Here is a 15917-nt window from a genome sequence, read left to right as displayed (position 1 = left end):
AGCACTTGAAAGACAGAAAAAAATACCTTTTCAGAACAGTCACGCACAGTGAAAAATAAATAAAAACAGCCTGACCTGCCAGTGCTGTAGTGGAAGTCTGAATGCAGTAACCATAGACAATTTAAAAATTATGCTAATACAGCAATAAGTTTCAGCAAACATTTGTGAGGAAAGGCAACTCCCTCACAAGCGAATGCAATCCAAAAATATGAGTCATGCACAAGCAATTTTGCTATGGGCCATAAAATCACTTTATGAGAGTTACAGATAATTCTGTATGTATTCCATAATGTTTCCCTACTGTGTAGAGATGGCTATCTTAGTATCCTATCACAGATAATGACGGAAAACAAATTCTCTACATAAAAGCCGACTGCTCAGAGATTCACCCTTAACTGTTCCAAGGAATTGTAATGCTGACAGAACACTTTATACCTTATTCATCAAAACACAGGTAGATTCCATCAGTGCCAAACATTCTGCAGTTTAGATGGCTTTTATAATATGTAGTAGGGTGAACTGAGAGCAGCCTTAGACACAGAATACACTTCTTACTATTTCTCAGCACCTACACTCAACACACATGCAGCTATCGGCCTCCACAACGACACCTCTCATTTTCCCTATTAGTACCTTTGCAGATATTCAGACATATACAGCATTACTCAGTACTAAAACAACAGACTAAATCTGTGCATGTCATGCTGAGAAAAGCCTCCAACAGTAAGTCAATCACGAGATAAGACATGCTGGAAAATAAAAGGTAAACCCTACAGAGCTAACTTCAGAACAACAGAGATTCCGTCTGCACCTGTATTCTCCTCTTCATTTCTTTTTCTAATTATACATTTAAAATATATATACATTAAAAATACTGAAGATTTAAAAAAAAAAAGACTTCACTCTTGATAGCTTCTTGATAGTTTCACTAGTTGATACTAGTGAAGGTAGCGAGGCTGTTTTACAACTAACACACTGTTGGCAGTGCAGAACTAACAGGATTCCACTGAAAGTCCGGTGGCAAATTCTTTGGAGACAGCCTACGCCCCTAACAATGCAAGATCTTTTCTCAGACTTGGATGTGGTACACTGCAGAAGCTGAGCATTATAAACAATAAAATTAGTACCTCTCCAACATCATAGATCCATATGCGGCCTTCTGAATCACCAACTGCTACCTCCTTCCCAGCCTGGGCCCAGCGGACACGGTTGAGGGCAGAAGCTCCTTCTATTGTCACACTTGCTGTGGGAACCTGTTGAAACAATAGGAACAGAAAGGACAATAAAATCACTCTGCCTGCAAACCCAGGGGTCAGTTTTTAATATCCCATTTATTTGGGTGAGTCACAAATCCTTTGTCAAGGGAAGGAAAAAGAAAAAAAAAAAAGAAAAAAGAGTTCATTGTTTCTTCAATCACATGTGCCTAAAAACAAACAAACAAAAAAAGAGTAAGGAATAAGGAATTGCTAGGAATGAGTAGGGAAGACTTTTCCACTGTAAAGGGAAGTATATGAAACAATTTTTTTCCCCTTAACTTAGGAGACATGCAAAACTGCGTCTGCTTCTTTCTCTTTCTTTCTCTAAATTCACTGACTTATGATCAAGAATCAACAGGGGGCAGGACTTGGCTTCAGTCCCACTCTGATTCAGCATGGCCCGAATACCCTGACTGCCACCGACAAATCCCGGCACTCACGCTAACGCACCCTTTGAGTGCATGCAGATAGATAGGTGCTGAGGCCACAGCTCAGGAACTAGTTAAGAGTCCTGAGCTAATCACTGCAGGGTGAGGACACAACAGAGGCTAAGAACAGCTGAGCTGACATTTAGGAACTCCTACGACATATTCCCACAATCCTCTTTTACATCCCTATATTCCCAGGAGCCGCCTTCTGGTTTAAATACACCTGGAAGGATGCTGCTTAATTTCTAAATTCCCTCCCTTCCCCAAGTCAACCAACAAACTGCACAGGTGATCTACAAGTATACATAACGATTCTGGTTAATGTGGGATGAATAAAGCAACATCTTAGGAGAAGTATTTGTAATCTACTCTGGAATGAGAGCATCAAAAGGAGCTGCAGGAGGAAGGAACTGTGTGGGTGTTAGTCCTACGTAGGTAGATCATTCCATTGATTTAGGTCACCTCAAAAGATGAATGACAATGACCTGCAAGCCTAATGCTCCATCCAGCTCTTTTAAGAGAACCTGCCTGAGCAAGGAGCCTGCAGCTTACCATGGCAGCCTCTGAGCAATGCTTTCTGACTTTTACACTTTTTAGGTCAGAGCAAATGGGACAGGACAGCAGCTGCACGAGTGGCTGCTCCAGCAGATCAATCTGTGGGGACAGGGACAAGGGCATGCCATGGGACCTGCAAGTGGAGCTGAAGAACAGTCCAAGCAAGCAGAGGCAGCTGGACAGGAGCCAGAAGGGACCAGAAGGGTCTTTATCATGGGCAGGTGGCTGCACATGAGGGAAGTGAGCAGACTGAGGGTGGCATTAAAACATGCTTGAAAATTGAGAAACCAACAATGTTAACAAAAAATAAAATTAGATTTCTTGACTTCATCTCAGTTTCTGGGCTGTAGTTTTTGTACTGCAGTTGTGAGACAGGTCCAGTGATCCACATGAAAAATGATTTTAAAACAAACACTGTTGGGCTTCCTTGCCAGTCTCCCTTCTGCAGCTCCAACACCTTCAGTGTGACTTAAGCTGAGGGAAGGCCGGAAGCTGAGCCTCTGCGAGTTCCCTTAAGCTCTGCTGAGGCCACACGCTCCCTGCACAGCAGCAGCAGGACACTGGCATGCAGCTCATCTTGTGCCTTTACACCCTGAGACCCTGCTCCTCCTCCTCCTCACCAAGCTGACCAAGGCCTGCAGAACCTCACAGTGCCTCTCAGCTCAGCCGCCTGCCCCATGAAGAGCTGCAAAGCTCTGTGTCAGGAATGAAAAAGGATCTTGTTTGTAGGATGATGTAGAAATAGTGCTGGACAACAATGAGAAAACATACAGTGTTCAGATGCAAAGCACGCTGCCAGCCTGCTCTCCCTGCAGCGTGGCCGGGCCCAGCCCAAGCAGCCCTGCCACGGGCACCGGCAGCGTGCAATCTGGAACAAAATCACATTTAAAACAAGCATGTTTTGCTCTGCCATCGCTGATTTCTACAAAAAACAACAAACAAGCTCAGATAATTCCAGCCAAAATTAATTCTGCATCATTTGGAAATGGGTTTCTTCCAACGACGACAAAACACCACGTTTTGAGAGCGCAAATCCAACAGCCGGCTACATTTCTCAGAAAACTGCAGATCAAAGATCTTGCTTTCAAGTGAACTAACTACACAGCGTGCATTTAGGACGCTGCTTTTTTAACAAAATCTTTCAGGGGGCTGAGCTCTATGGCTCTAGGACGGCTCTGTTCCTGTTAATGCAGCATTCTTCCAGCGTTCCACATAAAAAGAAGCAGTGTGCATACCACAGACACAAGACACAACCCATGGGTTGTTGGGTTTTTTTTTCTTTTTCTTTTTTTAATCAAATCTGATGGTGCTGTGAAGTCCTATTAATATTCTACAGAGCTATCCGACAAAAATAAGAAGCAATCATGAAATAGTCTTCAAAAATCTAAATAAAAAATCCTCTTCCCCAGTGATAGAGAGAAATACAGTTGAGCCATCGTATCTTAAAATAGTTAATAGTGATAGGTTAAATTGCACGTGCCTATTTTAGATTCTAAAGGTATGAATTTATTTTATGACTGCACTGTGTTTCTGAAGTCACATTTAAAATACTTCATAAATTCTGTAAAGCTGATCCTTGTCAGATTTTTAACAATTTTGAGGCAAGAATTTAACAGGTAGCAGATCAAGAAAGATACGGTCAGGGGAACCTGCATTCTAAGAATGTACTTAAAAAAAATATATATATTGCTTATATAACATCAAAACCTGCTTGTAAATATATCTCCCATCTGCTTCTAGAAATAGACACCATCTTCACACTTTCAAAGCTAAAGTATGGCATGCAAGAATGCATTTGAAAGTAATATAACAGAACTAAGCAATTCTATAGATCAATTTAATACCAGTTTATAAGCAAACAAGACTCATCAGCAGCCTAGAGACCTTCTCCATCCTTGATAAAAAAAAAAAAAGAAATGGTATGGACATATAGGTAGGACAACAACATTTACTATCTGAAGCTATCTGAAAACCTTGCATTCCGATCCCTGAAATGGCATTATCCAGTTCGCAAAAGAACGAAGATACAAAGCTTTTTTTTTTTTAATTTTCTTTTAAAGTCTTTTATATTAATTCGTCAAATATAAATCAAATGTGGTGATTTGCATTGCTGCTCCAAAAATCATTTCTGGTATCTGCAGATTAAAAAGGCAGCATGCGAATATCCCGGCTATTCTCAACTGCGATTTTGAGAACAACAGGATTGATTAGATTTGCAGCACATTCACATTTATTTTGATCAGATGCATCTAGTTTGTGGGAGAAAAGTTCTTAATAAATCTGGGGAGCAACACTAGTGTTAAGCTGCATTACAGATCAAAACCATGAAGGTAACATATCGTAACCAAACCCAGGTATTTCCTTAATTGCCTTAAAAAATAACACCTAAATAATAATGTGGCGTATTTCCCAAATTAAACAAAATGAGGTACCACTAATAACAATCGTATCTCATTCTTACAAAGAGATTTTTATCGATGGTTAGCAGCTAAACACATTATTACAGCTCTCATTTCCTACCGTCTTCACAAACGCTTTGACATTACAGGTCTGGCATCTAAAAGTAGGAACAAGCTCAAAAATAGGTGTTTCCTGATACAAAAGTGCTGACGGGGTTCTTCTCATCAACAGCAGAGCACAGTGACACTGCATCATCGATCAGAGAAACCTTGAATATTATAAACTAATTATGATGACCCACCAGATAGAGGTAAAAGCAAGCAGTGATCACTTTCAGTTACGATGTTTAGAGAACCGCTTGCAGTTGCCTGGCACTGTTCCTCTGCAGAACAAAACCTCACACCTATTCACGTTCTGCCACTGTTATCATTTCAAGAGATTCTTTAATTTGCTTCACCAGTGCTCAGTGAGGAAACCCAGTGGCATCTCTTTCTCCAGAGGCACAAATTCAGTTCTCATAAAAACACAAAGCTCTGAATCCAGAGAAATAATTTCAGCCTGATCCTCACAGGAAAGCTGATTTCAGCCTCACAGTAGAAACTGCTTGTGGACTCAGGGGTAGCCTTGCAAACAGAAGAGAAGCAGGATAGAGCTTGAAGTTAATTTTTATTTCTTTGCTGATGTTTCTATATATTTATATGTAAACACGCTGAAAACACACCAGCAGTTTTCTACATACAACCTTATTATTGATGGGAATGGGATCAAGCGGTCTGTGCTTTTAAAAAAAAATAAAAATTATGGTCTCGTTGAATTAAATGGCAAAACATCAGTTGATTTCAAGCAGAGCATTTGGGGGGAAAGGTTTGGTGTTTTTTTTTCTTTTTAAAATACTTGGTTTTATGCTCTGTGTTTAAGCCTGCATTAATGAGAACACCTGAAGGATACGTCCCTCCCTTCCCAAAATAAATTCTGAGGAGACTCCTCCTGTATGTCCTCCAGCTGTATGCGCTCTAATTAAGGAGGCTGTGCTGCTTCCTGCTCGAGCACTTCAAAAGGCCTTGCTGCTCCCCTCGATGGAGCAGTGCTGGTTCCTCTTACCTGTCCGTGCTTATTTATGGCGAGCGCCAGTCACTGGGAGCCATAAACTCCGCCTGTTCTTTGCTCTGGTGGAAATGTATATCATGTTTATATGAAAGATGGATTAATGAACAAACTAATCTTAAAAGCACACAAAGAGAGAAAGAAATATTATAGAAAACAGGGTACGTGTCATGAAACACTGCCAGCTGATTCCAGGCTTCTCTTCTTCTCTCTTTTGGAAAGGAAAGAACTGTTGAACAATAAGTAAGGTCCCTCAGTTCTTACATGCCATTAAATTACAAGTACATAAGACTCCAGCTCTGAAAAAATATGTCCCCTCTTGTTCTGAATACAACTGATGGTCATCTAAAGTGTCCGTGATATGACACAGTGGCTCTTTTCACAACCGTCTTAAGGGAACAGGGAGATCCACACCAAATATTCTCAATACACACCTGTAGCATTTTGTTTGTTTGTTTTTGATCTGAAATAACAAGAGGACGTGGGGATGGGTCTTCAGCACAGCTAGGAAACGACTTAGTGAAAATACGAGACTTGGTAGTCTCTTTGCAAAGAACAGTACGGGACCGGCCGTTCTGCCTCTGCCAACAGCCGTGCGACGAACCCCTTCTCATCAGAGAAAGGTGAAGGTGTGACATTCTTTCCCCCGCTCTGCAGTCAGCAGCGACAGTAAGAAAACCTGCGTTTTCGTTTGCGTCTGCGCGCTTCGGTTTCACGGCAAACGTTGCAAACTTTGCACAAGAAAGCAGGTGAAGGGCAGGAAGCCGCGGGCGTTCCCCCGCGCTCCGCGGGGCGTTGGGGACGAGGCGGGGCGCTCCGCGGCCGCGGTCCCGGCGGCGCTGGGGGAAGCGCCCTCCCCAGCGAGGCAGAGCCCTCCCCAGCCGCGCGCCGCCCGCCGCCGCCGGCCCTCCCCCAGCCCGCAGGTAGCGGGGCAGCCTCGCGGCTGGGGGGGCGGGGGCCCTGCCTCGCCCTGCCGTGCCCGGTCCTGCCGGTCGCCCCGGGGCCCGGGGTGCCCGCGGCTGCTCGGCGGCGCCGTCGCCCCGCGCGGGTGAGAGCCCGCCCCGCCGCCCCCGGCCCTCACCTCGGTGTCGTTATTCAGGTTCCACAGATCCAGGCGCCCCATCCCGTCCACGCAGGCGAAGAGCGCGGGATGCACTGGCGACCACATGACATCGTAGACATAGTCGGCATTGTCTTCAAAGGAGTAGAGCGGCTTGTTGTGCTGTAAAGCAGAGAGAAGCATGAAGACTTCGTGGCGCTAGTGCCGCCCCGGGCTGTCTGGCGAGTCTAATTAAAAACTTTGCACATTTACAAAGTGTCATAAAACTTCCCCAGATTAAAGCTCCTCGCGAAGGGCGGGACCGCGCTTTAATGGGGCAACCACTGTCCGCTGGGATAAATGAGATGCCCGGCGCGGGCCGCCGGTCAGGGGGGAAGCGCCCGCTGCGGGCCGCGCTACCCGGGGGGTGGGCGAACGAGGGCGGCGGGAGGCGGCAGCAGCCGGCAGCAGCAACATCCCGTGCCGACCGCGCTCCCGGCCGCGGCGATAAGCATCGGGAGACCGCCGGGCGCCGCGGCCATCCGCGCTCCGTGGGCGAATGCTGCCACCTAGCGGCGGTGGTGGCGGCGTGGGGCCGCGGCCCGGAGCCGGGGCGCCGTGCGGAGTCCGGCTGCCCGCGAGCCGGAGGGAAGTTGGAAAGTACGGCGGGAATAAAATGCAATCGTCCGTCATGAATTATTCATCGCGTCTGGCTCGTCTCGTTCTCGCCTAATGGCTTCGCTAATCCCTGATCAATTAATGGAAAATGAAATTTAAATGATAATGAAAGCTCGAGAGATAAAAGAAATCGAGTGTTCTCGGCGTTCGCGACAGAAATGCAAACAACGGGGCTTCCCTCGCTGAGGTCCCCCAGCTCCGGCTCACGGCAGGCAGCGCCTCGGGGCGGCTCTGCCAGCGGGAGCGGCGCGCACCTCCCGGCTCCACGCGGCCCTTCCGCCACTCGCCTCCGTCCTTGCACGCAGAAAACAATAAGTAGCACGGAGGCACGACTGCACTGCGCGGTATTTTTTCCCACTGCTGTACTTTTTCCCCGAAAGTGAAGCGCCTGGCTCTAATTATTATATTGCTTTTCTTTCGCCTATCGTTAATTGCAAACAACAAATCGGTTCGGTCTGCGGCTATAGGCTGCCGGTTTTGTGTCGGTCCCGCGCAGTGCAGCGACGCGTTCGGAGCAGGGATTGGCTTCCTTCCACAGGGCGGTTTTTTCTGACACGCGAATTAACGGAAGACGTTTCGAACGATGAGAGGATCAGGCCCCACGTTTTTGTAGCCGGCCTGATGGTTTTTATGCGCTTCCTAAGAGTACCAAACGTTTTGTTTTAGGTGACGATAAAGAGAATTAGAGCTCGAGGTCATTACCTCATATTTACGTAACGCTTGAACCTCTTTTCCAAAGCTGGGTTTTGGAAAAGAAAGAAAAATAAATAAATCACAGGAATACTTTGTTACCTAAACAAGCTCCGATTCCCACACGTGTATCTGCTTAGTGCATTACCAGTGCCAACCCAGTTCCTTACACGTGTAAATGGGATTACTTGCATGCCTGTAGCAACGCATTTGCAGGGCTGTAGCAACGCATTTGCAGGGCTGAGGGCCACATGAAGACGAAGCTTTTGAAGGGGCAGAGGTATTTCATGGGAAGTTTCAGAGTGAATCTCTACAGCCAGCTGCTAGGTGGCTGATATTTTTGTTAGACATGGAAAATGTGCTGCACGTACAGCAATTTAATGTCATTGGATGGCACCAGCAAGCAGTGGTAATGCATGAAGCTGGGCTGCATACAGCCTTCACAATGCCACCACGTGTGCCCTCTCAGCCTATCCAGTGGGAAAAAAATATTTCTCATATCAAATGCCTTCCTGTAGATAAAGAAGAACATAAGAACAACTGCATTGGGCCAGGCTGGAGGTCCCTCTTGCTTAGCATCCCGTCCTCAATAATTAAAACCAGAGTGACCTTTCTTAAAAACTAATATTTCATCCTGCCTGATTTTGCCCACTGAGAGCAGTTACGTCAATTTCAATGTGAAGACTCGATGTGTAAGATTAAGCGTGCATATAAATGTTTGCAGGACTTCCGTACTGTAAGCCTGCTAACGAAGGGCCCAGGCCTGCAAATTCCTTTAATGTAAGGATTTATGAATAAGGACTGATACCAACCACTTCTAGAAAATGCTGAAATGTGGAACTATGTAAAGGTCACTTTAAAGCAGTTTTAAATTACCAAAACTTCAGACTTACATAATCTTTAACTAACATATGGCTATTATTATAAAACAACTGGAATTTAAACTTGATGAGCTTTCATTCTTAAATATCAACCCAATCTGTTACTCCATGGAACAGAAGAAATTGTTTAAAGCAGTATCTTCAGAGTAACTAGCATCAAATCTATTCGTTAGTGAGTTTGGAGTGAAAATGTGGCCCCTCCTGAATCAGTGCAGATTTGCCATCAATTTCAATAGGATGGGAATTGAGCATTTAGTAGAAAAAGCCATTTCTAAAGCGTGTTTTTATCTCGTTTCTTTAAGCAAATAGTCAAAATCTATTGTTCATCTTCAGTGTTTGTATACAGGCATTGTTGAAAAGAACAATTAGGAGGGAACATCTTAAATACATGGGAGCTGTCTTGGAATTAGCACTTGTCTAAGAAATGAGAAACTTGCTTAAATAAATAATAGATATTTATATAACGGAGATATTTTTTTCCATGTTCAAATTTGACCACTTTGTTCTATTACTTATTTGCATACAAGAATTTTCTTTAATCCAGGAGGCGCCACACATAAAGTAGCTAATTATCCATATAAAGGAATGTATACATATTCACGGATTTTAACTAGCATCTGACTTCTTAAAAAGCCATGGAAAGAGCAATTAGCTTTGCCTGCTTCATGAAAGCAGCATTTTACACATTGGCACAATTTCTATGGGTGTCAGCTCCACCTAAAGGTACTTCTCTAACTGTACCTTCAGTGCTACAGATCTGTGGTAACACCATACTGAGCACTGTCTCCCATTTTAATTCTCACTCAATTTTTCTCCTGTTTAGGCAAAATCCTTAGTTCTGCTCTACACTGATTAACTAAGCCACAAATGTGGTGCAGTCTTGCAAGCTGATATAAGCAAATTTGATTTTTCTACATGTGCAGCAAACATGACAGAATCATGAGTGCTTGCACAGAGACTTTCTAAAACAGGTGGCTTGGTGCTTTTAAGGCTCAAACTCTGGCTTATGGGCACTTGGAAGAAGCAGTCCCAGAGTGTTCCTGAGCAGAGAGGCTGCCTCCCTGTTATGCCCCCCCATAACAAACCTTATGGCCGTATGGGTGGCAACTTGTATTACTAGCATTTGTTCACTGAAAAAGAAAACAACTAAACAAAAACCTACAAAATGGTGTTAAGAGAAGACATCTCTCACAGCATAGGTGACACATTAGAATCAAAGAAGGGCTTGAGTTGAAAGGGAGCTCAGCTCAGCAGCTCAGCTGCTCAGGGCCCCATCCAACCCTGCCCTAAGCACCCCCAGGGATGGGGCGCAGCTTTCCAGGCAGCAGTGCCAGTGCCTCACCTTCCTCTGAATGTCCACTCTCTTTTCTTTTAGTCTAAAGCCATTCCCCCTTGTCATATCAATAAATGGCCTTGTAAAAAGTTTCTCTCCATCTTTCTTATAAGAACCTTTTAAGTACTGAAAGGCTGTAGTAAGGTCTCCCTGGAGCCTTCATATTGGGAAGTGAAGCTCTGCTGTCCTTATTTAAAGTAAGCGTTAAGGTGCCAAACTGACTAGATACAAAAGGAATGAAGATAGGCACAGGCGGTGGACTTCTACTCAGGTTAGAATCTGAGCTCTTCCATGCTTTTCATAGACGTAAAGTTCTAAGCCCAATCCTTTCTGTCCTGAGGGAGACACCCTACTACTCTGCCAAATCCAGGCTCATCTTTTCCTTCTGATGCTGCCGGTTAGCCAGCCCAACCCAAAAGATGCAGACAGAATAAGTGATAACTAAAAGGTGCTGGGAATTTTGAGGTGAACACTCCTTGAAACAGCTGTACCCTGGCTTTGACCTTTCCTGTATCAGCAGTCTCCTTCCCAGGTCCCCAGCTGCTAGGAGTTTGGGATTACTTGTGTATACATCTTGTGATGGGGGAGTAAGTCCTCAGTTGAGTGTAAGGCTCTGCTACTCCTGAAAGCCCATTTGATTCACCACGGAGTCAGAGGCTACAATTTTTATTCTGACTGATTGATCTTGATGGGAATTTTGCCTGTTCTGGGCTGCCATGTTTCTCCCAAATCTGTTTTCTGACAGTTAATGATAATTTCGGTCAATACAATAGCTGCTGTTTTCACAGGACACTTATGGGACTTGATTTAGTTCAGACTGTGCTACCTTCTAGAAGATTCAGTATTCCCAGGAACTGTTAAATTGCTTTAGAAGAGCTAGCACTAGAAGCCATAAATCAGAGTTGCTAGTTACAGGTACATCCCTGATGGCTCAGCACTGTCTGCATTCTCCCCAGCGGCTATCATTATCCCACAGACCCCAACACTATACAACTCACAACTTGCAGTCTTGCCCCACCTTTTCCAGGCAGAGCCAGACCTTCAAGGACAACAATGGAGAAGAAAATAGGGAATGTTTATGCTTTTCAGCTTTAGCCACTCAATTTTACTGTTCAACTGAGGTGCACTAAAACTGAGCTACATGAGTAATTTCTCCTTTACCTTTTGTTAAATTCCTGTCAGCAGTCAGCAGTCAGCAGTCCTGAATTACATTTGAGCCTCTGAGGCTCTCTGGTCACTCCTCTGGGTTGTGAGCTATGTACATTCAGTATTGTCATGTGTGATCCGTAGCTTAGTGTCTTCCAGTAGGTAAGGACAAAGATTGGTGTGCTGTGCTCGAGAGATACTACCACTAAGTATTTTTAAATCTTATGATTCAGTACCTTTAAGGCAAGTTGTTGAACAATGAAGTTCCCTTTGCTTTGATTAATGATGCTGAATGCAAAGTCCGTGGTTAGTAAAATAATTACTCTTCAAGATGGGATTGGTTTCCTGGCCCTGTTGAACTAAATGGAAACACAGCCATTTACTGTGCTATTACTCCTCAGGTCTGCAAATTTTGCTGTTAGAAGCACTGCACTTCTCATGTTTACAATGTAAGGAAGAAAATTCTTCAAAATCCTGACCTCCCAATGAGAGCAGGGGGGATGAGAGCTAACCACTGCCTTGCAAGACTGACTCCCTGTGTATGCTGCTTTTCTTCCATTTCTGAGATGGTGGCACCTGCGCCATTTACACAGCCTCACCCAGCGCCATCTCACTGTCAGAGGTCACTAAATCAAGTCTAAACTGCACTTCTGGACTAAGGAACAGGTTTCGTTTTTAGATTCAGCAGTGTTAAAGGGTGGGGAAGAAACAACTGTGGGAACAATCACTACACTCTTCTGAGCTCTGTTTTAAGTACTGTAGTGCTAGTGCTAAAAGATGATGACACTTAAGGTGGAACACTTCACATTCAGAAATTGTTATTCTTGCAGAGATGCTGAAACTGTTGACTCTCTTAATTGTAAATGATAAAAAAAACTCCAATATTTTTGCATAAACATGTGGAAGTTATTATAGATGGAGGAGGGGACAAGAGTGAGACTGAAAGGGAAGGGAGTAAGAGAGCAGACCAAGTCTGGAGATACCATGATGATTACATTTTTGTGGTTTCCTTCAAAGTCAAAGTGTCACGGGTGAGCATACAAGAAGGAAGCAAAAGAAGAAAGTTTTGATGATTGGCACAGGCGGTTTTAATGAGAACCGATCTTAACGTTTAATACTGTGGCATGGAGAAAAAGCATAAAACAACTTGGAAAGCCAGATATCACCTGATTTGCAGGAGAAACAGAAAGCCAGATAGAAGAGCTTTCAGCTGTGGAGATAGCCTGGAAGTTACACTGACCGGTAAACTGCTTATTTGGTTAATCCTCCTGAATAAAGTTCTCTGCAGAAACGCAGTGCATTCAGGCCATGCTGCTAGACAACAGTTCCCTCCAGTCTCCTAGCTGTCTTCTGTCCTGCTTTTCCACTTACTCAATGGAAAAAGACCTTTTTATTTTCTCAAGAAAGCAAGCATGAAGTATGGTATTCCTCTATACCATTAGCTGAGGAACTACTCTCAGAGAACTTGATATATAGGTGTATTAGTAGATGTCTAATGTAAAATTAAATGAATTGATAACCAGCTTGCCACAGATAAACTTTGCAATGCTGAGAAAAGAAGAGGGTAATTTGTACGAAGAGGGTAATAAGCAGATTGGGTTATGGCGAGGCACCGTGGAGGACAGTGCTGCCCAGCTCACTTTTCTCACAAGATCTTACTGGCTAGGCTGGTGTATGCTTGTTTCTGCATTTTAGAAACCCAGCTTTATTCCCAGTCTGGAGCCCCCTTGACTCCATCCACACTTGCAAAAACTGTGCCTACAGCCTTCCAGTGCTTGAGGTGAATACCTCCCGCTCCACTTGCTCACTTCAAGCTGGGTGCTGTGTGGATAAAAACAGTGGAGAAACCTGTACAGGTATTTGCCATTTGCCTGTGTTTCCTCAGGCTGCTGACTTCATCACTAAATGTTAATCAAGTTTTCCACCTTTTATTTAAAACATGCTTTAAGCAAGCCAGCACTTCATCTAATGCTACTAACTATGCATTTCCATCACCAGACTACTTCAAAAGTATCATTTGTGTTGGGATTTCTACCTACTTAGAAGACAGCTCAGTTTCTTCTTTTAAGAAGCTCTAAGCACTAAAAAAGGTGTTACTGTCCCTGCCTGGCAAACTGATTCACAGCTTCTGGAGCTTCTACTCCTGCCCTTATATTACTAAACATATTTTCTGGATTTTTTTCAGTGAAGCACTTGTCTCTCTGCTCCAGGCCTCAGGTTACTGATGTTAAACTAGGTAGATCTCTCACGCAGCATTTAGAAACACGACATCTTGAGATCCTTCTCCTTCCATTTCTCTGCTCCCACTGTCTTCCCTGGTTAAACTACGGGGCTAAACAGGCTTTTCAGCAGTGGCACTGTGCTGTGTTGGCTGTCTGCCTGCTCAGTTTGCAGCCCCTGCTCCTCCACCATGCTCACAGCCTGGCCTATGCTGCAGCGTTACCGCCGCTCCAGCCGGGCACAGGAAAGTGGCTTTGTGATAAGGGCAAGGAATAGAGTGGGATGATGGAGCTGCATTTCCAGGGGATTGTTACTGCTGTGATCCAACCCCCGTGAATCTGACCGAAACCTTCAGTACAAGGCCCTGGAAAATTCAATTTTTCTTTTTAATGGAAAATGCTGCTCCATCGTAGGGTACCTGACCTAGCATTGCATGTGGACTCAGAATCGTTAAGCTTCCAAGCAACCCTGTTGTTTTAATTTCAGTGTTCCAGCTGCCGGGAAAAACATGCAGGAGCAGGGGGAATACTGCAGAGCAGCCAACGTGGCCTGAAGTGACAGCACCGTCTGCCGAACAGTCCAGATTAGTATTTGTGGCTGCCACCACCACAATGCCTGCAGAGCTTTCTTGGGTCAGCAAGCAATGATTTTGAGGCTAATTGTTATTGAAGAGAACTCCATGTTGTAGATTTTGAATACAGTTCCCTTTTTTCCTGATAACAAAAGTCTCTCACATAGCAGAGAAAGGACTGCTGCATGAAGCAGGTGGGAGAAAATTTCCATTAGTGAAGAAATTCTGGCTTTTATATGTTGATAATTCTCCTGAAATGGTTTGCTGCTGCATGTGAGCCTGATCCTTCAATATAATTCTGCAACAGAACAGTCAGTGGGAGGCTTGCATTTTGATTTCAGGGAAAAAGAAATCACGACTTTGTTTTGTACAGATTATATGAACTCCTGAAATCAAATTCTACTTTCCATTTGCAAATAATGCTTTCACTGGCTGCAGCTGGATTTATGTTAGGGCTTTCTGAAATAAAGCTTAGCCCAGGAAAAACAGCCTTGGTATTTTAGATGACTTTTTTGTGTGTGTGCCATTCATCACAGAATGTTTCACAAAGAAGAAGCATGGCTGGCATGAGCAAATGAAATATGTCAGCCAGCTGAAGAGTATTTTCCTATCACTTTTCAAATATGGCTACACTGAATACCAAAATCATGAGAAGAATTTAATGTGAAGAACTGGGGCTGATTTCAAACCACCTGACTTCACTTTGGTTTTACTCTGTAAAATTACCTAGAAAAGACCATAATCTTTTTTTGTGCAGCAGCTGGATGGGAGCCAGACCTCTGGCTCCAGAGGTAAAGGGCAAAAACTAAAAAAATCTTGTCTGAACAGGCAACCCCACCCTCTTCCCCAAGTCAGCTTGGCCTTTTGACAGAAAGCGAGCTCTGAAGCAAATTCATTCATTGCCTTGTTTTTGGACAAAACTCAAAATTCTGAACTCACACCGCAGAGAGACCATTGCCATGAAATTCAGCATGCTATTTTATTACCCTTTGTTTCCCCCTCTAATCAGATAAAATTAGCATTTGGACTGTGATTAATCAAATTAGTCATTTTAATTGCTTTTATCAAAGAGAAAAGCCTGCACTGGAAATGTAGTGTTGTCAAAGGCAGGTGATGGCCTTATGAGCACATTCAAGAAGAAGCACCAAGTTGTAATCCAGCATGTGGGGGACTGTTCCAGCCACGTGTCCAAAATAAGAGGGGCTAAAGAGTCCACTGAGCTAAACATTTGAGCCTCACATAAAACAAGTGGGAGAGTGGGAGGAGTAAAAGGGAGAAGACTCTATTCAGTCTACCTATTCCAAGAATAGACTAAGGTTTTAGTGCACTATTTCTTTTCCTCTTTTTTTTCTTGACATTAGTTATATGCCACCCTAAATTCTTTGGGTCCTTTTGGGATGGACCAAATGAGAGAGATGGCACCAAAGAGAGATTTAGATTACATCCAGATTCAGCAAAGTGAAAGGTGCAGAAAGCCAGAGGTGATAATAGTCCTGTAGTTTGGTTTAGCATCTTATCAGAGCATACCCTGGCTTTCTTCAGCTTGCATCTTAGCTTTTCTGACTGCAGAATTAACGTGTAGTTATGCCTGTGTGGGAAGGGATAAAGAGGCTGAT

General features: G+C 44.0%; 1 protein-coding gene across 6 annotated transcripts in view; it reads right to left on the bottom strand.

Annotated features, from left to right (window-relative positions):
- DYNC1I1 (dynein cytoplasmic 1 intermediate chain 1) overlaps positions 1-15917 on the bottom strand; it is a 188824-nt gene that overhangs the window by 19791 nt on the left and 153116 nt on the right. For all 6 annotated transcript variants that reach the window (XM_048952226.1, XM_048952228.1, XM_048952227.1 and 3 more), the window contains 2 exons: positions 6825-6965; positions 1128-1253 (listed from right to left, as the gene is read on the bottom strand). In XM_048952226.1, the coding sequence (XP_048808183.1) occupies positions 1128-1253; positions 6825-6965 (267 nt within the window). The remainder of the gene's footprint in view (positions 1-1127; positions 1254-6824; positions 6966-15917) is intronic.

The sequence above is a fragment of the Lagopus muta genome, chromosome 7, assembly GCF_023343835.1.
Source record: "Lagopus muta isolate bLagMut1 chromosome 7, bLagMut1 primary, whole genome shotgun sequence".
In the NCBI taxonomy this organism is placed as follows: Eukaryota; Metazoa; Chordata; class Aves; order Galliformes; family Phasianidae; genus Lagopus; species Lagopus muta.
Note: the sequence above shows the minus strand (reverse complement) of the source record. Positions and strands in the feature narration are given on the sequence as shown.